This window comes from Mustela nivalis (assembly GCF_964662115.1).
Source record: "Mustela nivalis genome assembly, chromosome: X".
NCBI classification, from domain to species: domain Eukaryota; kingdom Metazoa; phylum Chordata; class Mammalia; order Carnivora; family Mustelidae; genus Mustela; species Mustela nivalis.
Window position 1 is genome coordinate 40,969,624 of NC_139040.1, and position 25,557 is coordinate 40,995,180.

Sequence of the window (25,557 nt, forward strand, 5' to 3'; positions counted from 1 at the left end):
ATATTTTAAATTTTTATTTTAATTTCTAATTCATTAAATATTGAATGACACAGGGGCACCTGGGTGGCTCAGTGGGTTAAGCCGCTGCCTTCGGCTCGGGTCATGATCTCAGGGTCCTGGGATTGAGCCCCGCATCGGGCTCTCTGCTCAGCGGGGAGCCTGCTTCCTCCTCTCTCTCTGCCTGCCTCTCTGCCTACTTGTGATTTCTCTCTGTCAAATAAATAAATAAAATCTTTAAAAAAAAATAAAAATAAAATATTGAATGACACAATCCACATAAACAAAAGTTTTTTGAGGTCTTCAATGTTTAAGAGTATAAAGATATCCTGAGTCCAAAAAGTTTAAGAATCACTGTTCTAGGCACTTATTAATGTCACAGCAACTCATACTGAGATACTTACCTCATTTCCTTTAGGATTTGGAACATATGGTTGCAATGGTTCTATTTGGACTTCAGCTTGAATTGAATGAAATACTTCATCATTGTCTGATGATTCATCTTCTTTGTCCTTTGAAACAAAAAGGAAAATAAATATTTTAATTGTTAAAATGCAAATGATAGGAGCAACTATCTTCACAATGTACAACTTAAAAGAATAATTTTCAAATATGAAAATTGCTTTAAACCAGTAGACTCTAATAGTTTTTGGTTCTGGATTCCCTTTGGAATCTAAGGAGATTCTAACTGCATACAGACACACGTTTCTGCATATATTTTCAGGAGGATCATTGACCACCTGCAGCCAATCTATTAGACCCAGGTTAAGAATATCTGGTTTAAGGCTTAACTCATAACCCCAAACTGTCACATTTACTACTCAGTTATAACTGTGAAGGTCGGTCCGCTTGTGCAATGGAAGATCTGTAATATAGCAGTGCAAATATTTCTCACTAATTGGGCTCCAGAAGCTTAGGAAATTTCCCGTTTTCACATTTAAACCAATCAATATTATTCCTTCAACTCATAGAGTAATAAAAATGAGTTTTCTTTTCTTTGGTTAGTTGAAGAATTCACATAAAATTCTAAATGCTAACAAATTTTTAGGCAATTCACAAGATCTATGACTTTGAGCTAGTATCATTTTTTTTATATTTTCTTTAAAAATCACATATAAAGATACGAATGCCTGTACGAGATCCTAGGATCATGGAATTGGTAACTATTATTTATTGACTTTTTCTTCCATTTTAGAATGGTTTCTCACATGCATAATTAAAACACCAAATGACAAGAAGTAATGCGTCATGCTACTAATGCTATGAGTCTTGCAGGGATGCATACAAATCTTTTTCATAAATGCAAAACCCATTAGATTTAATTGTTACTATTCCTCATTGAAATTAGTCACTAGAATTTTAGATGCCTTAATTTCAGGCAAATATCACCACTCTAGACTCATACCTCCACTTCTCTATATGTTTTCTTTCTCTTCCTATCTCCCCCTTTATTGGGAATATGCATCCGTTTCCTCTTTGGGGCCTTTCTTCACTTGCTGCTTTTACCTTTTCTCAAGTTAAACATGTTAGGGAAATAACATTCGTTTAATTGATACCAGGCTTTAATTTAGGATTCCTTTATATAAATGGATGCTATGAAGTATTAGAAAACAAGTGCTCTCTTAATCCTATTGACCTCTTTAATTTGCTTATAAAGCCCAGAAACCCTTCTTTGCCAGATTAAATCTGCGGGATAGAATTCATTAACTCCAGCCAAATTATATCCACTTACATTACAGAATTTGAAAGAATGAAGTTCTGACTATTGGAAAATAAGATCAAGATAGTAACATATTGCATTTCAAGAGTACAGAGATGAATTTGTAACTTGTGTCATGTTCTATGCAGAAATTTCATTGATTAATTATGTAAAATGGTGGAAAATTAGTGAGACAAGTCATACATATGGTAAATACAAAATGCTTTGGAAATTGCTTTTTCTGTTTCATTTTAGCCTGGATTTAAACATCCTAAAATGAAAAAAGAAATGGTACAATTCACTTAAATAGCACAGTTCAACATTCTTTGGGAAGAAAGACAAATTAACTTAGAGGTTGGGGAACAAAACCAAAGTTTTTGTGTGTTTATTTTTAATGAGTTATTTTTAAAATTTTGAACTATGACAGTAATTTTATTTTTTAAAATTTTTAAAATTTAATTTAATTTTATTTCTTCTCAGTGTTCCAGAATTCATTGTTTATGTACCACACCCAGTGCTTCATGCAATATGTGTCCTCCTTAATACCCACCACCAGGCCCTCCCAACCCCCCAACCCCCTCCCCTCCAAAATCTTGTTTGTTTCTCAGAGTCCACCGTCTCTCACAGTTCATCTCACCCTCCAATTTCCCCCAACTCACTTCTCCTTTCCATCTCCCAATGTCCTCCATGTTGTTCTTTATGTTCCAGTAATTTTCAAAGATCAAATATAGTAATTTTAAAAGTCCTTATGGTGTCCCTTTGTTAGTTAATAATTAAAGTTATATCTCTATAAAGATAAAAAGCAATTACCTGGATCATTCAAGCCAATTTTTCTTTTTCAAATTTAGTCATTATTATCTGGAAATTTTAAGATAATTTACTTGAACTACAAATTATTAAATTAATCTTCTCTGGGACAACAGGATATTTATTTCATTTGGTCTTAACAGAGGGAAACACAGGCATGGACTAGCATGTTTTCTCTGCATATTTGATTCAATTAAAATATCAGAAATGCTTACATTTGCAGCTTGTCTCAATTCTTCCTCGTGCTGATTAAAGATATCCTCCCATCTGTTCTGGTGCCTTCGCCTGCAGGCTTCTAAATCTGAGAGCTCAAACTCTTCAGGTCTCCGTGATAACTTTGCCCGGAACCTCTTTGGTGATAGTCTTTTTGCCAATGCTTGCCTTAGACTAGAAACTTTTGATTTTTTCTTCCGTGCTTGTTCTGGTTGAGAGTAAAACGTGTTTGAAGACAGGTTTTCCATCAAGGTTTGCAGGGGACCAAGTGGCTTTGAGTTATGTGAGTTTGGTGCTCGAAGTAAGCCTCTTGATAGTCCCTCTATCAGTTCTTGAACTGAGCCAACTGCCTGTGGGGACTCTAGTGCCCAGGCCTGTGCTTGAGGTGACCCTTCATTTTGTCCCTCTACTGGAATGAGTACCTGAGTATCCAAATGTAGTGGCAACAGCACATGGTGGTTCTGTGAGAGTAGGGGCAGGAATACCTGGGCATGTACTTGTAAGGACTCAGGTTCTTCTGACTCAGTCTCTGCCTGTGTGGGCTCAGGAGCCTGTTCCTGTACCTCTGGCTGTTCAGGTAGCTGGTTCTGCTCCAGCTGCTGTTCAGGTACCTGGTTCTGTCTCTGCTGTTGTTCAGGGGCCTGATCCTGTCTTTGTTGTTGTTCAGGTATCTGATCTTGCCCCTGAAATTCCTCTGGTACCTGGTCCAGATCCTGAGGCTCTTCTGATGTCTGGGACTGAGCCTGAGCCTGCTGTTCTTTAGGTACCTGTACCTGTACCTGTACCTGTAGAGACCTAGATGCCTTAACCTGAGCCTGTAGTGGCATAAGCATCCAGGCTGCCCTCCGTAGTCGTGGAGGTGCCTTAATCTGCATCTGTAGGGGCCTAGATGTCTTAGCCTTAACCTGAGCCTGTAGTGGCATAAAGACCCGAGCTGCCCCTTGTAGTCGCTGAGGTGCCTGGCATTGCCCTTGTAGAGGCCTAGGTGCATTGTCTTGAGCCTGTAGTGGCATGAACACCCTGGCTGCTCCCTGTAGATGCTGAAGTGCCTGGACCTGTGGCTCTTCTCGATCAGGTAACCACCTTGGCTGAGACGGTTCTCCATGCAGAACTCTAAGTGGTCTACATCTACTGCTGGTTGGCAGTCTCAGAAGCTCATGAGTACAAGAAGGTCCTCTGGAAAAAACATATAAATGATTGCTATATAAATATTGTCAGTGGAGTGAAGCCATTCGGGGGAAATGCCTTTATTTTAAAAAATGGAAATTTCGTGCAATAAAGATATTTTCAGTAAATCTTTTTTTAATCATTCCTGTAATGTCTGAAATATTCTTTGTATTACTAATATACTCTATTAATTATCAAATAATCTACTTTCTCATGCTATTGCCAGAAATCAAGGAATCTTTGAGTAGTACGAACAATTTTTCCTCAAAATTTCCTTTCAAATATCTTTTGAAAATATAGAGATAGCTGTTATTTGTTGTATCAGGAGGGATTAAGCTCTTCTGAGTCAAATGTTAATGGGATAGAATCAACGGTCTTACATAAATTGCTAACAACAAATTATATTTGTGATTTATCTAACACACCTGAATCTTCTCATGGTGTACTGCTCCTTAATAGCTTCTTCTCTTTCAAAGATCAGAGGTATTCCTTTTAAAAAAGAGAAAAGATAATGCAAAAACATCAACAGAGGTTAGTGTAATCTACCTTAGTTTTCAGCCTTTAATGCTCAGGATGTCACGTGAATCACAAGGACAAGAGGGTATATATAACCCTTCAAATCACACTTGGTTGGTAATATGGACCATATCCTGGTTCCTAGGCCTACTTTTGCAGTACAATGAAGCTATTACATACAGACTAATTTCTCTGGGCACAGGAAAGGGAATTTAGCAATTTGGTACCTGCAATCTAAAGAGAAATAATTGAGAAAGACAAAGGAAGAAAGGGACAAGTGAAACTCTTTAGATAGTTGTTGAGCATGGCTTAAAGGTGTGTGATCTAGATGTGAGGACTTTATGGCTTGGGCCCACTTCATCTTTGGTCCTTTCAATGAGGGTCATTGAAAATGAGGATCAGGAACACTGGTCTTTCCAATGAGAAGGTAAAAATCTAAATTCTGAATTTTATACTTAACACATTCAACATGTTCAGCTTCTTTCATTTCTGCTATGCTGTACTAAAATATAGAAGCTTACAAACAAGAATGTTCTTTTGAATTTCCCAAATAAAAATGTTTAAGGCAACTGTATTTACATCTATGTAATTCCCACATAAATGTGACTTTTCCTACAGGTAACATTTTGGAAGCTTGCAACTCTGGAAATTAGCAAATTCTCAAATAGAAATGGGGTCTTCCCACACCCACTTGAGACTAGCTGGTTTTTTTGATGCTGATCCAATGAATTTTCACCAATGGTTAAATAAATTAATTTCTTCTGCTTCTCACTCCAAAATAGGATATATATAATTATGTAGATGGAAGAAACTCTACTAAGATCAATCCTGTAGCTATTCTGAGAATGACTTCTATGTTTCCAGTTTCCCATCTTCCATTATATCACCACTCTCAATACTGCCCATGGTGCCCCAGATTAAATGTGGAATATGCCATACAATACAAAGTTAAAACTTCCTAAGTAGTTTAATCTGGATTTGATGAAAATCCATCCTGCCATTTTTGGTATTAATATATAGAAATTAACTTTTACTAGTATAAATTAGTCCTTTTAATTACTTCTTATAGAGTTGGAGATTAGTACACAAAACAGACTTACTATGGTATACAGAAATTACTTCAAAATTAACAATCAATAGATACATAATTACAAATCTATTTATCTCATTGGAGAGAATTAAAATATCCAAGAAAAGTATAGTAAGATATAGATTTTATTACCTTTTCATTTATTTTATCTCTTTAGTTAGAAGTTTTCTTAAAATAAAATTGCATATCACAAAATTTTTCTTGATGCTTTCAAGGTTTTTATAAATATGAACACTTGTCAGTTATAATTGGCAACAATTTATAATCATATATATACAGATCAGGTGAGAGAGAATTAACTGTACGTGACATAGTAGTGGAAAAACTAAATGTGGAAGGGCTCAGAATTTTTACTTTTAATCTAATTCTTAAATATTATCTTTTATGACAAAAATGAATAAAATATGCTCTCATCTAAATATTCATCTGGTAAGATGAAAGTTGACACATGCCAACCTTTTTTCTGTCTCTTTTTAATGATTCCAATAAGATGCTTCTTCAATGACTCAACAACGTGTCCTTCATTTTTTATATTCCGAACAAAAGGATGATGAAGCATGTTTGCAGAAGTAGGACGAAATAGGAAATTTTTTATCATGCACTTTTCCATGAAGTTGTGAAACTTGCGAGACCTAAAAGAAATGAGTCAAAGGGATAAGAGCATCCTCAGCTTGCCATATCTTCTCCCATCCTCACACATATGCTACCTTTCAGGTCATATTTTTGGAGAAAGTTGCCTCTAGATATAAATTGTCATATGTCTTACAGCTTGACAATATACATTATACTACAATCCCACTCAAATCTCAGATAAACCAGAGTCAATGGCATTTAAATAGTAGTAGAACTTCAATGAGTTCAGAAGTCTGTACATGGTACAAAGTCAAGTGGTAGGATGGCAATGGAGTGGTTAATGCGATATATATAGAACATGTATCTAGATTGGTCAGCCCACAAAAGTCACACTTTGAAGTCTGAATGTTTCACTTGACCACATGCCTTTTAAGCTACATAGTTGTAAATGTAATGATCCAAAAATGGGTGTTAGTAGCACCAGGACTAATCTTATAAAATGGCCCATGAAAACAGAAGTGTCCAGTAAGCCTGAATCTGTGGGAAGGGTTATATTGAAACACAAGGAAAAATGTCAGCAATCAAATCACAGCCACCACTTCTAGCAGTTCAAGCTATAAATACTAAAAATAAGCAAGAGCTTCTGACACTCAAACAAAAAGCTTCAGTATAAAGCATTCCCAAGTTAGTTGGCCTTTAACACCCTGAGAGAAAAAATCTTCTCTAGGTCTGTGGATGTTTAGTTTAATGGGCCAAACAACTGAGCTGTATATCACAATCACTGACTACTTATCTAGGCACAGTGAGAAATGTCACAAATGATTTCTGTTGGTCCATGCCACTAATGGAGAAACAACTAAACATGCCATTAATTGCAGGTCAGTGAGGTCATCATAATATACTATGGAAGATATTACTTATATCTAGTTGGCTAGCTAGCTTTCAATGAAAACTAATCATTAAGACCCCCAATAAATGTATTAGTTTTAAGGCAATATTGTCCAACAAAGATGTTGAAGCAAGACTACAAAATTAATTAAAACTCATTTGCTACATAAAAAGTGTCAAGTTAATGTGTTTAAGAGATTAAATCATTCATCTTTACCATCCACTGGATTTGACTTTGGGGGCAGATTCTCGCAAAATAACAAAGAGGGCTTCCAAAGGCTGAAGATTACACAGGGCTGCAAAGGAAAATAGGTATGTTTAGAATGAATGAAAAGGGTAACAACAGAGCAAACTCCTCATTCTAGAGAGGATTCTCGGTGCTCACATATCATGCTGAATAGACATAAAGGAATAAACAGATACAAGATAATATAATCACAGGAAAATTTCATTTTAATTCTTTTTATCCTTAAAATTCTATTTATTTATTTATTTTTAGTTTTGATTTATTTTTTAAATTTTTTTTAGAGGAAAAGTTCATTTTAATGTAAACAGTCCATTATATAAGATCCTCAAGCTTTATCATTGCCAGGTGTGGCAAATTAATTAAATAAACTACACTGGATAAAAATTTCAAAATGTATGATTGATGATTTCTATCTAGAGAAGTAAACAAAAATAGAGACAAACACTCTTCTGTACATTGTGTTGAAGGCATCTACACTTATAAAAATTGAAATATGTCATTACAGGCTTAAAAAGTCAACCAAATTAATAGCTAAGCCCAACAATGTATAAGGAATGATTTATCAGTCTAAAAATATGAGAACAATCTGTTTTGGAAACTGACAGTCCTAAGAAAAGAAGTAGATTTAGTGTAACTATTAAAACACACCCTCTAGAGTAAGATCACCTGGGTTCAAATCCTAGCTCTTTCTTTGTGACTCAGGCAAATTATTTAACCTAATTTGCCCTGGTTTCTTTATCTGAAAAAAAAAATCAAGAATTCCTTAAAAGAGTAGCCATGAGGATTGACCTACATGTAAAAGTGTCTGGCATAGAGTGGGCACTTAATAAATATTAGCTATTGGTATTACAATAAAGTTTTAATTATCTTGCACTTCATATCTGTGCCAAATTTCAGGACTTCCATTCACTTTTTGAACCACACAGCTTCATAAAGAAAAGCCTATTCCATTATATGCTATATAAATTCATTACTTTGTTGGTCTGAGAATTTTCTGTAAGCTTTCTTATAAGCATTTAAGTATGTCTCTCACTTTGCTTATTTCCTCTTGAGTTTTGAGTAAAGAAAACTGGCAGTGCAGATAATTTCCAAAGGAGAGCCATACTTTAAATTTCTTCTTTCTTGATATATTTTGTTTTATTAAGTTTTTAGTTTTAACTCCCAGATAGTTAGCACACAATATTATATTAGTTTCAGGTATATAATATAATGATTCAACAATTCTATACATTACTCATTGTTCATCATGATAAGTGTGCTCTTTGATCTCCATTACCTATTTGACCCCTTTTCCCACCCACCTCCCCTCTGGTATCATCAGTTTGCTTTCTATCGTTGAGTGTGTTTCTTGATATGCCTCTGTCTTTCCCTCTCTCTTTGTCTGCCTTGTTTCTTAAATTCTACATGAGTGAAATCATATGGTATTTGTCTTTCTTTCATCGACTTAGTTCACTTAGTGTAATACTCTAGCTCCATTCATATTGCTGCAAATTGCAAGATTTCATGCCACATCTTTTTTATCCACTCACCTATCAATGGACACTTTTGTGATTTAGCTATTGTAAATAATGCGTCAATAAATGTAGGGGTGCATATATCTTCTCAAATGAATGATTTTTGTAATTTTTTGGTAAAAATGCAGTACTGCGATTACTGGATCATAAAGTAGTTCTATTTTTAACTTTTTGAGGAACCTCCATCCTGTTTTCCACAGTGGCTGTACTGGTTTGCATTCTCACCAAAAGTACAAGAGGGTTTCTTTTTCTCCATATCCTCACCAACAAGTTTTTTTTTTAATTTTTTATTTTTTATAAACATATATTTATCCCCAGGGGTACAGGTCTGCTCACCAACAAGTTTTATCTAGTACTACAAGTGTGTCATTTCTATGAGGACAATTTGATGTTATTGACTCTTCAGAGTCACCATTTATCCTCCAAAATGAATATCTAGAAAAACTACAATGCCAAACTGGCTTCTTGTAATAGAGTGATATAAAGGTGATTGTTAAAAGGTCAAGCTTTTTTTTTCAATTATATAGGTATAAATTAATAGATGTACAGGTTTATAATTGAGGGCAGAGTTATCCCCAAGCTGAAAAGATCAGGATCAAGAGTGCCTGGGTGGCTCAGTAAGCTACGTGTCCAACTCTATATTTTGGTTCAGGTCATGATCTCAGCACCCTGAAATTGAGCCTTGCCTCAGGCTCAGTGTAGAATATGCTTGAGATCCTCTCCCACCCTGTCTGCCCCTCTCCCACAACTCATGGGCTTGCATCTCTATGCACACTCTCTCACACACTCTCTCTGTTCTCTCAAATCAATCAGTCAATCAGTCACTCAATCAGGATCATATTTGATTCTCTTCATTTCTTTACTCTGTCCAGTCAGTCACTAGAATCTGTCCTTTAACATATTTTAAGTGGGTTTGTACAGTATTAAGCGGTTGTCATTTATTAACATTTGAGCATCATGTAGTCAACTAACAACATCCTCAGGAATCAAGACAGAGCACAGACTAAGGAATTTTTCATTAAGGAAAATGAGAAGTCCACAAAAGAATGGAGCATGTGGGTACAAGAGCTATGTCAAACAGTGGACGTTTCCTATATAGTCTAACTTTAGGAATGCCAGTAAATACTCCATTTATCCAATATCTAACATGCCTAAATATTTCACATTAGAGTCTCATTCCTTTGAAATAGCAAATCTCTTAAAAATACATTTCATAGAGGGTATAATGTTAAGTGAAATAAGTCAGAGAAAGACATACACCATTTGATTTCACTCGTATGTGAAATTTAAGAAACAAAATAAATAAAGGAGAACGAACACAAATCCTTAAGAGGGTCCTGGTGTGGGATGGTACAGATCTTCTCTCCTATGAGAGCCTCTATAGCACCCTTTCTGTTGGAAGTTACTCTCCTTTTTTTTTCCCTTAGTTTTCTGGGAGAGACTCACCAATGAAAGAAAGAAATTTTGTTATCTGGATCTCAGAGGCAATTATCATATAATTGTCACTTTGGAGAGCCACCCCCTCTGAGATGATAATTATCAAAACCTGGCATATTTCTTCACTTAAATTAATGACAATCATTTCCATCCAAAGTTAATACTCCAGGCAACATTAGAGGCTGGCAAAAGACCAATGTTTTAACAGTGTGGTTATTTCAAGTTGCTCATGACCAAAGTTGCAGCATTCCAATTACTTATTTAGGAATGTTGGTCCTATTTTTTTGTGTGTGAATTAAGAAGCTCCTGATCCTTACACATATTTTGTAAAAAGTTTGCCATTTGTGTACTCCATGTAAAACTCCTCTGTAATCCTTCTGTGAGTTTTCTTCTATGATTTAATATTTTTGAATGAAAAAATGAAAAAAACAAAATAAAGATGAACCAGGAAATACAAATCTACAAAATGTAGAAAGCTAATTTTCTGGAAAAGAAATGGTAAGGAACATTCAGAAACAACAGAAAAAATATTCTACCTGATGCAGTGATGTATTCTAAATAAAAACATGCATCAATACTCATATGAAATACATATTGTGAAGAGAAACAAGAGGAAGAGAGAAGAAGAAGAAGAAGAAGAAGAAGAAGAAGAAGAAGAAGAAGAAGAAGCAGCAGCGGAGGAGGAGGGGGAAAATGAGAAGGAGGGGCGTGTGAGGGGAAAGGCAGGGTAAAGGGGAAAAGAAAGAGATAGAAAAAGGAGGAGAAGTTGCTGATCAATATAATACGAGTATGTTCACAAAAACAAATAATCTAGAGATGAAGAGGGATAATATGCATCTTCCCTTTCTTATTTCAATTTTATATATGTGATATATATAATTTTTCCATCATTGACTTTTTATTTACCCAACATAAATACTTTGTAGTTTTGGAGGGCACTAAAAGAGAGGAAGCAGTAACCTGATCTTAATATCTATCCCAGATTTAATCTAAGCCTCTTCCGTGATATCCTAAGGGACAACAGGAATTCTTAACAATCATGTTACTACTATTTTTACCCCTTGAAATTACTCCCATTGGCCTTGAAGCACAGTACAAAGATGGTCCAAATTTATAAAGCTTGTTGGGTGAACATTGTGCAGATAGAGCATGCAGGAACATCGGAACCTACAGGATCTCAGAAAGGTGGAAGCAAAGAAATTCTACCCCCACTTGCCCCCCCCCAACAAATACTCCAGGCATTTCCTCACTTCTCAACCAAGAATATCAGGGATGTATTTATCATTTATATCTTTAGATTAATATATTAAAGACAGTTATTATGCTCTGTTTATGGGGGTCATACAATAGATGGTTATCAATCATTTATAGCCAAGTTCACATTTCAATTTCACTTTCCTATCAGAAAGCAGTGTCCTGAGAGAACAGGATGCTGACAGATCATTTATATGATGGAGATGAGGGAGAAACAAGAGGAAATTGAGCCTTCTGAGCAATTAAGGCCACTGGAGTGGCTAAAAGGATCGAGGAAGGCACCAACAGTGGGTTGGAGTGACTTCAAATGAAAAAAAAAATCTGACTTCCCAAGTTTAAAGATTGGTTTGATTTCAAAGAAACACGGGAAGATTTTCTTAACTATCACATTCTGAAACAGTAGCAGTGTGTGACTATAAATGTTCTGGAACCTAAATATTCTACCAATCACTACGTGCTGGAATGGCTTTAGATTCTCATTAGTCAGGACTGTAAGTACCAAATACTTTGAAGCCAAATTGAAACAACACTCAATAGCCTAAAATAAGGTATCATAAGGGAAAATACAACCTCTCTCTCTCTATATATATATCTGGCCATTCTGACTAGAACATTTGATAATCATTGAAAAGGCCACCATTTACAGTTTGGCAATAGTGTGACACCTGTGTGACCAGTACAATCTGACTGATACAAGTGGCAGATTGGTACAGCATGCTTCCCCAACTTTTTAATAAATAAACATTTTTACTCACGAGGAGCCCCCTCGGCCATTTCAATAGCAGTGATTCCTACAGACCACACATCACTCTGCGAAAGAAAAAAGTGACCCCAAAAAGTCATTTAACAATGGGAAACTAATAGTATTTAGACTCTCAAAACAATCTTCAGGTGGGAAATTGTCAATGCCAGATCCATTTTATGGGTTTTCTTTTTTCTTTTTTTTTTTTTTGTTCTAAGCAATATAATTTTTTAAATTTATTTTTTATTTATTTTCAGCATAACAGTATTCATTATTTTTGCACCACACCCAGTGCTCCATGAAATCTGTGCCCTCTCTAATACCCACCACCTGATACCCCAACCTCCCACCCCCGCTGCTTCAAACTCTTCAGATTGTTTTTCAGAGTCCATAGTCTCTCATGGTTCATCTCCCCTTCCAATTTCCCCCAACTCCTTCTCCTCTCTATCTCCCCATGTCCTCCCTGCTATTTGTTATGCTCCACAAAAAAGTGAAACCATATGAGAACCTTCATTATAGGCCGGCGTTATAGGAAGACATTATCTGACCTTTGATCAGCCAGTAACTGCACTACACAACAGGATGATATGGGACAGTGTTCAGTGTAAGGAAAATACATCTTGAATATTTCACTATTGTTGCCTTAACTGAAATAGCAAAAGGAGCTTGCTGTGAACAAACCTATTACATAGATGTATCAGTTGTGTTATCTTAAGTAAATTATTTAACTCTCTGTACCTCAGTTTCACTCTATATAAAATTGAGATAATAACGATATCCATCTCATAGTACTGGTATGAGTATTAAATGGAATAACATACATAAAAGCACTTTCAGTCAGTTCCTTGAATATAGTAAATTGAGAATATAACTATTTTTATTCCAGAAGCTCAAGGAAATTACCCTATTAACTGTATTTTGTTTTTTAGAACGTGGAAAGGGCACAGGGCTGGAGGTATACTGCCTGGCTGGATGACTTCTACAAAAGTTAACTGAATTCTGAGAATCTCAGTTAATAGACTTTTTAGCTTCAAAGAATTATTGTGATGGTGTAAGTTGAAGTTTTCTTTCAATTTACATGGGGCTAAAAATTAAAAATAAATAATTAATATAAGAGAAAGTCCTTGGAAGACTGCAAAAAGTTGTTCAGATATAAAGCATCCACTTAAAAGTTATTTACAGCAAGCCACTTTAAAGAACATTATGCCTCCACCATCTCCATAGCATGTAACAGCACTAGACTATAAGTTCTCAATAGATCTGCTTGCAGATAAAGCAAAGGGCATTTAAGGGAAAGGGAAAAAAGATGAGACTTGAATTAATCAACTTCAAGTATTGAATCCTAGGTTCCACACAACTAAAACCACAATGAAATGTTTGGATGACTTATGATGTGAAAAGTGAGTGTGGTTTTTCCAGTCTATAGCAAATGGAGAGTACTCTTTCCACATCAGCTTTTTTGAAATGTGTACATAGATGTATACTGTCCAAATTGCAGTTTCAGTGGAAATTTTAATAAATAGCAAGAATTATTTCTTAATTATTCTATTCCACTAGTTTTCAGTGGTTTGGAGGTGAACCATGACAAGGATTTTCTCCTTTACCCTGAATAATCAAATTATTATTTTTTTCTTTTTGTAGTTAAGTGTGGGGATTAATAATTGACTTTACATTCATTCATTTTTAAGTTTACAAAGTTCTCTGTCCCTGGAAGTTAAATTTCCATATAAAGCTACATAATATAATATTTCTCCCAAGGTGTTGCAAGCAACATAAACTAGACATTATTCTTCAAATATAAATAATTCCAATAGTCTACTTTGTCTAAATTCTTAAAAAAATACTATATTTATGTATATAATCAAACCACTATATGAATAGCAGCTAGAGTTTAATGTGAAAGAAGGAGTTGCCTGTTTTTTATTCTTTTATCATTTAAAAGTAAACACACGTCTAAAGTCCTTTCCAAACTTTGATTCTCACTATCTGAATCCTCACACTTACTCTGTAATCATAGGAGCGTCTGGGATCTTCGTCACAGTCAATCACTTCAGGTGCCATCCAGTATGGTGTTCCAATGAAACTATTTCTCCTCCCATTAGTTCTGCTCACCTGGGCACTCACTCCAAAATCCACTGCAAAATCCAGCATATGTCAGAATAATTAATCAGTAACAAAAAGCTCAATAAGTTATTTCTTTAACTTGGAAAGCCAATACAAAATCCACAATGGATAACAGATTTTCATTCCAGCCCAGAAAACTTTACCATGAAGTCTACTCCAGGAATACTGAGAAATAGGCTTTTGCTGCTATTTATGTTGGAAAGAGACTCAGAAGTGCTATTATAAATCTACAGTAGGTTTGGCTGAGTTTACCACGAATATTAAAAGTAAAGTTCCATCAGTATACCCCGAACCTCTGAAGTGATAACATATGTAGTGTTTGGACCTGCCACCAAGCTGGAGGAAGACCAACACTATAGGCAACATCTAAGAAATCTAAGACCTATTAGTAGTTTATTAGAAAACCTCACTTATGACATTAGAAAGTCCTATTACACCAATGAAGAAAAATTATTTTTCTGCTACAATTTAGTTCAAATTTTTCTACAGATCTCCTGAACCAGATGCAAATATTCACTGTGGTATCTATATCTTAGTTTAGACTATAAAAGTTCAGTCTTCTATTCATCTGTGGGATACATTATAAGAAAATATTTAGTGTGGTATCCTCAGTAACAGACATAAAAAAAAGGCCAAAGTAGACTGGGGTTATTTAGTCCAGAAAAAATAAGATGAAAAATGAAAGTAGATGAATTTTTTTTCAGGGATGAAAAATGAAGTAAATTTTCTAATTTAGAATGGTTTCCAGGAATCTAAAGGATGGAGAACAATACTGACTGAACAGTAGTTTGAAGAACTTGAGAGAAGAAATGAAAAATTTAGAAGTTAGGAGTTCAAAGTAGATTTAGGGAAGGATTTAACAAAACAAGAAAAGTCTGTAATATGTGAAAGTCATCATTGGATGTTAAACAATCTTATTATCTAGATTTTTTTTGAGAATACATTTTTTTATTTTTTATTTTTTAATCAAAGTTCAGCATTCTTACTATCCCTTGAGGGTGAAATTTAAGGGCAAGAGATACCTATGTTGGCCATGAGTTAATATATATGACATTCAGGGAAGAAAATGAAAAGGGGTGATGAATGGGAGAAAAGGAAACTAGAAAAGCTTGCAATTTAGATAAAAGTAGAGATTGATTACTGATCAATTGCAATTACAATACAGTCACTTTCCAATCTCTTTCAACACTCCCTCTGATGTCCTTGGGTTTGCCTTCTGCAATCTTCTTATGATATGTTGCTTAAATATATACTGGAATCTGAGGAAATGTAAAACCAAATGTATAATGGTTGCACCTAAAATAAACCTGATTAAATTCTAATCCAGTGCTAAAAGGTCTCTTCTACAGGGTAAAGTCATAAGTTTTCGTGTGTGGACTTTGTGACAGAATTTTCAGTGGCTCTTCATTTATTTACGTTGTCTCTTCTTCTGTGTTGCAAATGGTAGAGTTGGTCAGAAACCTTACCGAAATAAATGGGAGTGCTTTCACTTGTGAACTTACTGTGTATATAACTTTGTGACAAACTATTTAACCTGTACACTTGAATGTGAGGTCAAAATTCTCCTTATATATTAAGTGTCTTAATACTGTGTTCTTAGTTTTGTAGCTTTTAGACACATAAGACATTATACATTTTCTTGAAATTACTTTTTTTTTCTTATTTCAAGAGCAATTACCTCAAACTTCTTCCACAAATATTCAATGAAAACATTCTCAATAAATGAACAAAATTCTTACTGTTGTTGTTTTTGTTCATCAGGAAAAAGGGAACTATCATAAGGTCATGCTAGAGACATGGAAGGCAAGAACTGATTATCACTTTAAAATAATATAGGATTTAATAACCAATTATTTATATTTTATAGCAATGAAATTATCTGCCATTGCATAGTACTGACATTATTTATATGGTATTATTTAAAAACCAACCAATAATATTTATTTTGAACATTAAAGGATGCAATAAATTGTGTCCTGTGTGCCTGTGAGACAATATGTGTGGTTATTTTTGAATAAATTATGCCATTTTGAATCCTGGAATAGAAAGCCAAGGACTTTCTGGTCTTTTGATTTCTAATTTTGAACTTGATCTGGATACTATGGGAGCAACTAATATCAGTTCTTTAAATATTTGAGGGAAAATTCCACAAAAGCAATTTGTACTTACTTAATTTGAAAGTTCTTTGATTTTATTGATATTATTTGGAAAATATGATTTTGTGATGTGGAAGAATTATCTTTTTGTTTCCTTGTCCATGGCATAGAAACTTGCACAAAATACTCAATTCAATTATTAAAATAAATATAATATCTATACTTAATAAAGAGTAAAACAATGACCAAAATGTAAGCCTTCCATTAGAATTTAGAAGTTTTTAACCACATGATTTCAGAGAAGCAGTAAAAGGTGCATTTTTCTCCTGCTCCACCTACCTCCCTCCCCAAACAAATTTTCAAATTTTGACTGGTTTTGCAAGCAAGGAAAACACAGCCTAAATAAGTAGAGGATATTGTTAGTGACATGATAGAAAATATAGTTATTTTAAAGGACTCATCCCAATTAAAATATTTGGGGCCTTGCTTAATGCACAAGAAGAAACTTACCAAGTTTTACTTCAGCATTATGAGTCAGTAGCACATTCTGACCTTTGATGTCTCGGTGAATTACACGGTGTGCATGAAGATGAGCTAGGCCCTGATACATAGATAGATAGATATTTATTTACATAGATAGATACATATTTATTCAAAAAGTCACATCAATATATATTTTTTCTCTTTTTCTGTTAATGTGCTTAGTATTTTTGGAAGATCTTTCCGTAAGAGAAGTGGTCCAGACTTGCATTTTTCAGACAAAATTCTTTCTTTAGGCTGGAATTACTACAACCAGTTCCCAGAAATTCTACTTTTGGCTATAAGGAAAGGAAAATAAATCAGGACAACCATGAAAGGAAAAGAACACCAAAAAGTAATGTTTTGATACATTGGGCCATATACTTTCCTTTCTAGTCTCCATATTTCCAACTAACCATAAGAATGAAGACATGGACATCTTAAATATCATAGCTCAGCCATTGTCTTACTCTATTCCTCATCCAACCATTTGTTTAATCCAAAATATTTTCTAGTCAACCTTGTAGGCTGAAAATTTGGGGGAATATGGAAATTCACTTTAAAGCATTTGCAATTTGTATTGGCTCACCATGCTGGATCCAACCTATCCATCACTAAAATTAACCTGTGGGGCACCTGGGTGGCTCAGTGGGTTAAGTCTCTGCCTTCAGCTCATGTCATGATCCCAGGGTGCTGGGATCAAGCCCCACATTGGCTCTCTGCTCAGCAGGGAGCCTGCTTCCTCCTCTCTCTCTCTCTGCCTGCCTCTCTGCCTACTTGTGATCTCTCTGTTCAATAAATAAATAAAAATCTTAAAAAAAAAAAACGCTAACCTGTGACCTGGCTTCAAAGTGAATTCTCCAAATAATAACTGGGGATTAATAATAGAAGTAACAGTAAAAATGGCTAATATTTACTGAGTCATCAAATTTATTTTAGTTTTTGCCCAGGACTGTGCTAACTGCTTTACATGGAGGAAATTATGAAATCGTCACTGCAATCCATTGAGGATGGTACTAACATCACCCCACATTAAGAAAGTGAGATTTTGAAAATTAAGTAACTGATTAAAGAACACAATAAATGATGAACCAGAAATTAAACTCAGTCCAGAATTTACACTCAAATAGTTACACTATTAACAACAAGTGAATCCAATTAAGATATAAAGAAGACCATTCTAACATTACATATCAGTGGTGCTATTCAGTTCTGTTAATATCCTCCTCTAGTGACCCTAAGAACTTAAACCACAGAGAATAATTTGAGTGTGGTAGATTAAGAAGATTGTTCTCATCCAGTCTGGTATTCAAAGTAAAGCAAGTTTTAAAAGCAGGACATTATTGAAATAGGATATCTGTCTGCAAAATGGTTATGGATGGTTTGGGTCCACTTTTTTCTTAATCTCTAATGACAGTGCTACTTTTTTTTTAAAGAACTCTAAAAATCTAAATAATGTTATAAATATTCCAAGTGGTTATTTCCATGATCCAATAAACACAATAGTCTAACTCTGACAGAGCCATTAAAAACTATGATTTGGAAGGGCCTGGGTACCCAGCATTCAGTCTACCCAAAGTTAAGGGCATTATCTGAAATCTGCTCTCTCTAAAGCTATTTAGGTTTTTGGTATCCTGATCCAGAGGTTATGTTCAGAATTTCTTGAACCACCCTATAAGGGCAGGTATAAGGTACATTGCATATATTACTCCCAGGTGTTTTCAAGGCCAGGAGAGAATGACTATATGAAGACTCACCTGAAGGATTTCTCGGCAGATATATGCAATCCAATCTTCTTTCAAACTCTGATTTCTGGTCATTCTCACTACATCAGTGACTGAGCCTGCTGCGCATAACTCCATCACCATCTGCAGGGAATCCAGTAAAGTGTCAAGAATTAGAAAGTAATTCTCTGAAAATATCTGGAGAGTTTCAATCCATATGGCTTGTATTTATATGTGATGTTTAGAGATTAAGACACTGCAAAGACTGGCTTAGTTGTCTGGGGGAGGTCTCTAAAGGCTGGTGGAATTAAAAAAAAAGTTGGAACATATCCAAGGGTCTGTGGAAGGAGGAAAAGGAGGTATCACACCAGGGATATTTAACTAGGAGGTGGAATTTGAGTTAAGCCTTGAAGGATAGATAATGTTTGAATATACTGAGAAGGAAGAACATTCAGTTTATTGAAAACAGAATGATCACATTCCTTTAGAAACAGGCTTGTAAAGAAGACAAGCCTGAATGACTGGAGCTCAAGGGGAAAATACTGCTGAAGGAACAACTTGATTGCATGTGAAAAAGCAGGAAAGCAGGAGCTCAGAAGAATTTATACCTCAAAATTACGATTTGTATTTATTGTTTTGTTTTTATTTTAAATTCTAGACTATTTTTCCCCTAAGATCCTGGCAAACTACAATTTCAAGGAAGAAACTGTCAATTGCATTCCTATAGGGGATTTTTTCCCCAAATGATTTTACTGCTAAGGAAAAGTCTATTTTAAGGTTACTATCACTGACAGCATCTCATTCAGTTATTACTTTATTAATAGAGTAAATTTATCAGAAAATTTATCTTTTTGCCATCAATGAATCAGGGGGCCAACTAGTACATTTCCTTTCCCATTTTAGCTAACCAGAGGACTGGCCAATGTGAAAGAGAATATATCTATTATAAACAACCCAGCAAACTTTTCTTTAAGCACAGGCTTATGCATCAGTGTCTGTGTCAAAACTGTTATGTAAATAAAAAAACATGTTTTTTTTAACTATAGGCAAGTTAATTAACTTTTGCTGTAGAGGAAGGAAACAAAAAAAATAGGCCCCAAACATGAATATTTAAAAGTCTACTTTAATCACTCTTTAATTTACATTTGTTCACAACTAATATTATAGCATGTCTTTAACCTGAGTATGCTCTCATGAAGCAGAAGAGTAGAATCAAACAAAAGTAGTAACACAAATAAGCCACAAGAGCTCAATTATCATGTTAACTTAAACGGGCACAACATGTACAACTATGGTAATGGAAGAAAAGAGACTCATTTTAAATCATGACAAACTTGATTTAAAGCTATTCATTCAGATGCACCTTGAAAGTCTTGCTAATACTATCTGAGTCAGAAAAGCTCTACTCTGAAAGAAATGTAACACATTCTCAATTATTTTCCCAGCTTTGTATGCATGATGCCTGGCACATACACGATATAAATGGTAATTATTTAGTCATTTACTTACTTTTTATTTGTTTTGATTAACATAGGCAAGAAATTGTAAATGGTCTCATGAAAACTCTTGCTCCACAAATAATTTATTCATCCTTCAGATCGTAGTTCAAGGAAATTTTCTCAAAGAAGAGTTTCTCCTTCTCTAACTTAATTTAGATTCCTTTGTTATTTGCCCACATAGAAGCATGTTATTTCCCTTCTGACTAATAATCTATTCATAATGTGTCATTATTTGAGTGCTACCAGTCATTGCAAGTGAACTGTAAGCCCTGATGGGTCAGGGACATGTCTATTCAGCTCATCCATGTATCCTCAGAATCTAGCAGAAGGAATGGCAAATAAAAATCTATTTATTTAACAGAGAGAGAGAGAGAGAGAGCAAGAGAGCATATGAACAAGCAGGGGGAGCTTCAGGCAGAGGGAAAGGGAGAAGCAGGCTCCCTTCTCTCTGAGCAGGGAGCCAGATGTCAGTCTCAATCTCAGGACCCTGGGATCATGACCTGAGCTAAAGGCAGATGCCTAACCAACTGAGTCTCCCAGGGGGCCCAAATAGATGGTTCTGAATGGCTATGTTAAATGATTCAATGAATTGAGTACTGTTAAATATATCAATAAGGAGACTGCTACACAGGCAAAAGGAAAAAAATTGTAAGTAAAACTATATTAAAAGATAAATTTTGGTTCTTCTCTCTTCTCATATTAATTTGTTGTATCACACTGATTGATTTGCGAATGTTGAACCATCCTTGTAGCCCAGGGATGAATCCCACCTGGTCATGGTGGATAATCTTTTTTTTTTTTTTTTTTTTTTTTTTTAATCTTTTTAATGTGCTGTTGGATCCTGTTTGCTAGGATCTTGTTGAGAATCTTAGCATCCATATTCATCAGTGATATTGGTCTGAAATTCTCCTTTTGGTAGGGTCTTTGCCTGGTTTGGGGATCAGGGTAATGTTGGCTTCATAGGAAGAGTCTGGAAGTTTTCCTTCTGCTTCAATTTTTTGAAACAGCTTCAGGAGAATAGGTGTTATTTTTTCTTTGAAAGTTTGGTAGAATTCCCCAGGGAATCCATCAGGTCCTGGGCTCTTGTTTTTTGGAAGGTTTTTGATCACTGCTTCAATCTCGTTACTAGATATCGGTCTATTCAGGTTGTCGATTTCTTCCTGGTTCAATTTTTGGAGTTTATAGTTTTCCAGGAATGCATTCATTTCTTCTAGGTTGCTTAACTTATTGGCATATAACTGTTGATAATAACTTCTGAAGATTGTTTCTACTTCCTTGGTGTTCATTGTGATCTCTTCCTTTTCATTCATAATTTTATGAATTTGGGCTTTCTCTCTTTTCTTTTGGATTAGTGTGGCCAATGGTTTATCGATCTTTTGATTCTTTCAAAAAACCAGCTTCTAGTTTCATTGATACGTTCTACTGTATCTCTGGTTTCTACCTCATTGATCTCAGCTCTAATCTTGATTATTTCCCTTCTTATGTGTGGAGTTGGTTTGATTTGCTATTGATTCTCCACTTCTTTAAGGTGTAGAGACAGCTGGTGTATTCTGGATTTTTCAATTTTTTTGAGGGAGGCTTGGATGTCTATGTATTTCCCCCTTAGGACCGCCTTTGCTGTATGCCATAGGTTTTGGACCGAAGTGTCTTCATTCTCATTTTTTTCCATGAATTGTTTCAGTTCCTCTCTGATCTCCTGGTTGATCCAAGCATTCTTAAGCAAGGTGGTCTTTAGCTTCCAGGTGTTTGAGTTCCTTGGGAACTTTTCCTTGTGATTGAGCTCCAGTTTCAAAGCATTATGATCTGAGAATATGCAGGGAATAATCTCAGTCTTTTGGTATTGGCTGAGTCCTGATTTGTGACCCAGTATGTGGTCTATTCTTGAGAAGGTTCCATGTGCACTTGAGAAGAATGAGTATTCTGTTGCTTTAGGGTGGAATGTTCTGTATATATCTATGAGGTCCATCTGGTCCAATGTGTCATTCAATGCTCTTGTTTCTTTATTGATTTTCAGCTTCGATGATCTGTCTATTTCTTTCTTTTTTTTTTTAATTTTATTTTTTATAAACATATATTTTTATCCCCAGGGGTACAGGTCTGTGAATCACCAGGTTTACACACTTCACAGCACTCACCAAAGCACATACCCTCCCCAATGTCCATAATCCCACCCCCTTCTCCCAAACCCCCTCCCCCCAGCAACCCTCAGTTTGTTTTGTGAGATTAAGAGTCACTTATGGTTTGTCTCCCTCCCAATCCCATCTTGTTTCATTGATTCTTCTCGTACCCACTTAAGCCCCCATGTTGCATCACCACTTCCTCATATCAGGAAGATCATATGATAGTTGTCTTTCTCTGCTTGACTTATTTCGCTAAGCATGATACGCTCTAGTTCCATCCATGTTGTCGCAAATGGCAAGATTTCATTTCTTTTGATGGAAGTATAGTATTCGATTGTGTATATATACCACATCTTCTTGATCCATTCATCTGTTGATGGACAAGAAAGGTCTCAGGTACACAACCTAACCCTACACCTAAAGGAGCTGGAGAAAGAACAAGAAAGAAACCCTAAGCCCAGCAGGAGAAGAGAAATCATAAAGATCAGAGCAGAAATCAATGAAATAGAAACCAAAAAAACAATAGAACAAATCAACGAAAGTAGGAGCTGGTTCTTTGAAAGAATTAATAAAATTGATAAACCCCTGGCCCGACTTATCAAAAAGAAAAGAGAAAGGACCCCAATAAATAAAATCATGAATGAAAGAGGAGAGATCACAACTAACACCAAAGAAATACAAACTATTATAAGAACATACTATGAACAACTCTACGGCAATAAATTTGACAATTTGGAAGAAATGGATGCATTCCTAGAAACATATAAACTACCACAACTGAACCAGGAAGAAATAGAAAGCCTGAACAGACCCATAACCAGTAAGGAGATTGAAACAGTCATTAAAAATCTCCAAACAAACAAAAGCCCAGGGCCAGACGGCTTCCTAGGGGAATTCTACCAAACATTTATTTTATTTTTTTAAAAGATTTTATTTATTTATTTGACAGAGATTACAAGTAGGCAGAGAGGCAGGCAGAGAGAGAGGAGGAAGCAGGCTCCCTGCTGAGCAGAGAGCCCGATGTGGGACTCGATCCCAGGACCCTGAGATCATGACCTGAGCTGAAGGCAGCGGCTTAACCCACTGAGCCACCCAGGCGCCCCTCTACCAAACATTTAAAGAAGAACTAATTCCTATTCTCCTGAAACTGTTCCAAAAAATAGAAATGGAAGGAAAACTTCCAAACTCATTTTATGAGGCCAGCATCACCTTGATCCCAAAACCAGACAAAGATCCCACCAAAAAAGAGAGCTATAGACCAATATCCTTGATGAACACAGATGCGAAAATACTCAACAAAATACTAGCCAATAGGATTCAACAGTACATTAAAAAGATTATTCACCACGACCAAGTGGGATTTATTCCAGGGCTGCAAGGTTGGTTCAACATCCGCAAATCAGTCAATGTGATACAACACATCAATAAAAGAAAGAACAAGAACCATATGATACTCCCAATAGATGCTGAAAAAGCATTTGACAAAGTACAGCATCCCTTCCTGATCAAAACTCTTCAAAGTGTAGGGATAGAGGGGACATACCTCAATATCATCAAAGCCATCTATGAAAAACCCACTGCAAATATCATTCTCAATGGAGAAAAACTGAAAGCTTTTCTGCTAAGATCAGGAACACGGCAGGGATGTCCATTATCACCACTGCTATTCAACATAGTACTAGAGGTCCTAGCCTCAGCAATCAGATCTGTCTATTTCTGAGAGAGGCGTGTTAAGATCTCCTACGATTAGTGTATTCATATCAATATGACTCTTTATCTTGATTAATAGTTTTCTTATGTAATTGGCTGCTCCCATATTGGGGGTATAGATATTTATAATTGTTAGATCATCTTAGTGTATAGTCCCTTTAAGAATTATGTAGTGTCCTTTTGTATCTCTGACTACAGTCTTTAGTTTTTGTGTGCCAAAAATATACCAGTAGCCATTAAAGCTATGCAGCAATAGTTAGTAAAATGTCAAATGGAGTTGTCAGAAAATAGAAAATATACTTAGCTGGATATTTGGAAGAAAATAGGGTTAAAGTGAAGATCTGAGGTTCTCAAGGTGTGGTACCCAGACCAGTAGCATCAATATCACCTATGAACTTGTTAAGTTCAGATTCATGGACCCACAGCCCACACCAACTAAATCAGAAACTCTAGGGGTGGAGCTCAGCCATCTGTATTTTATCGGGCTTTCCAAGAGATTCTCATGCATGCTAAAGTTTAAACACCATGATTTCAATTCAATCCCTTGTTGAAAACCTTTCTATAATGTCCACATTCTTCCTAAAGCCCATTATATGAAGTGTAACAATCTTTCCTTAAAAACTGAAAATTCTGAAAATTCTTAGTTATTATTTTAGAAAAAGCAATGCTATTCTTGACTTGACCTGGAAATGGAAATGTAGCTGGCAAGTGTATACTGACTTCACTTATGTTCTAAATATCCCCTTTTAAATAAGCATATCTTTGACCAAAACTCATATTCTTGTAATTTGACTGTTTCTGCTATAGTGGGAAGCAACAACAATTCTGCCAGTGGTAGTGTAGGTTTTAGATGCCCTCTAAAATTTACATCTCATTGATTAGTAATTTGTGATAGTATAGACATAAAATGACAAAGTAAAAGGAAAAGTCACCTAACTAACCATTTAGAAAAGAACGGCTAGGAGTTATGTTTAAACATAAGTACATATACTTAAAAACAATTAAATGCACCCCTAAGTTAATACCAAACGCTAATTTGAATTTATACTTATCCAGTCACCATTTGCAAGTCCATACCTCTAATATACCAGTAAATGTACATAAAAAGTTAAAAGCATTAAATATAGCAAAACTATATTTAAGAAATATGTTAGATATTCCCAGTATTCATTTGAGTCCTTCCTTATTTTACTCTGAAGTCCCTCACCAGGAACTTAAGTTTCCTGAAATCATTCCATATTTATCACTCCCATCTCCAGGAATCAGAACACACTTTGTCACACTACTTTGAGTAGTTGAGTTCTTAAATTTTCCTGTAGGTACACAAAAGTGACATCTAGGTTTATGAAAATTTATTTCCTCAGGTGAGACTTAGTCTTAGGAAGTAAGATCAAGGTAATTAAATACATACCCAAAGTTGGTGCCTCTGGCCAGGGGGGCTCAGCTTGAAAAAAGCACCATAGAAAGATACAATGTTTTTGTGGAAAGAGTACTTCTTCAAAAGGTTGAGTTCAGTCCTGAGATCCTCTTCCTCATCCTGTAGAATAAGAATAGACAATAGATGATAAAGCTCTTAAGCTATGCCAGTTAATAACTGTGGGATCCTAACTTATGGTAAAAC

At 35.4% G+C, this 25,557-nt stretch overlaps 1 protein-coding gene across 4 annotated transcripts in view; it reads right to left on the reverse strand.

The window, feature by feature from the left end:
* NRK (Nik related kinase) overlaps positions 1-25,557 on the reverse strand; it is a 134,937-nt gene that overhangs the window by 39,186 nt on the left and 70,194 nt on the right. For all 4 annotated transcript variants that reach the window (XM_082717419.1, XM_082717418.1, XM_082717417.1 and 1 more), the window contains exons 5-14: positions 25,348-25,473; positions 18,641-18,751; positions 16,875-16,965; positions 14,149-14,279; positions 12,158-12,212; positions 7,168-7,246; positions 5,946-6,121; positions 4,309-4,372; positions 2,719-3,892; positions 402-509 (exon numbers count right to left, since the gene is read on the reverse strand). In XM_082717419.1, the coding sequence (XP_082573545.1) occupies positions 402-509; positions 2,719-3,892; positions 4,309-4,372; positions 5,946-6,121; positions 7,168-7,246; positions 12,158-12,212; positions 14,149-14,279; positions 16,875-16,965; positions 18,641-18,751; positions 25,348-25,473 (2,115 nt within the window). The remainder of the gene's footprint in view (positions 1-401; positions 510-2,718; positions 3,893-4,308; positions 4,373-5,945; positions 6,122-7,167; positions 7,247-12,157; positions 12,213-14,148; positions 14,280-16,874; positions 16,966-18,640; positions 18,752-25,347; positions 25,474-25,557) is intronic.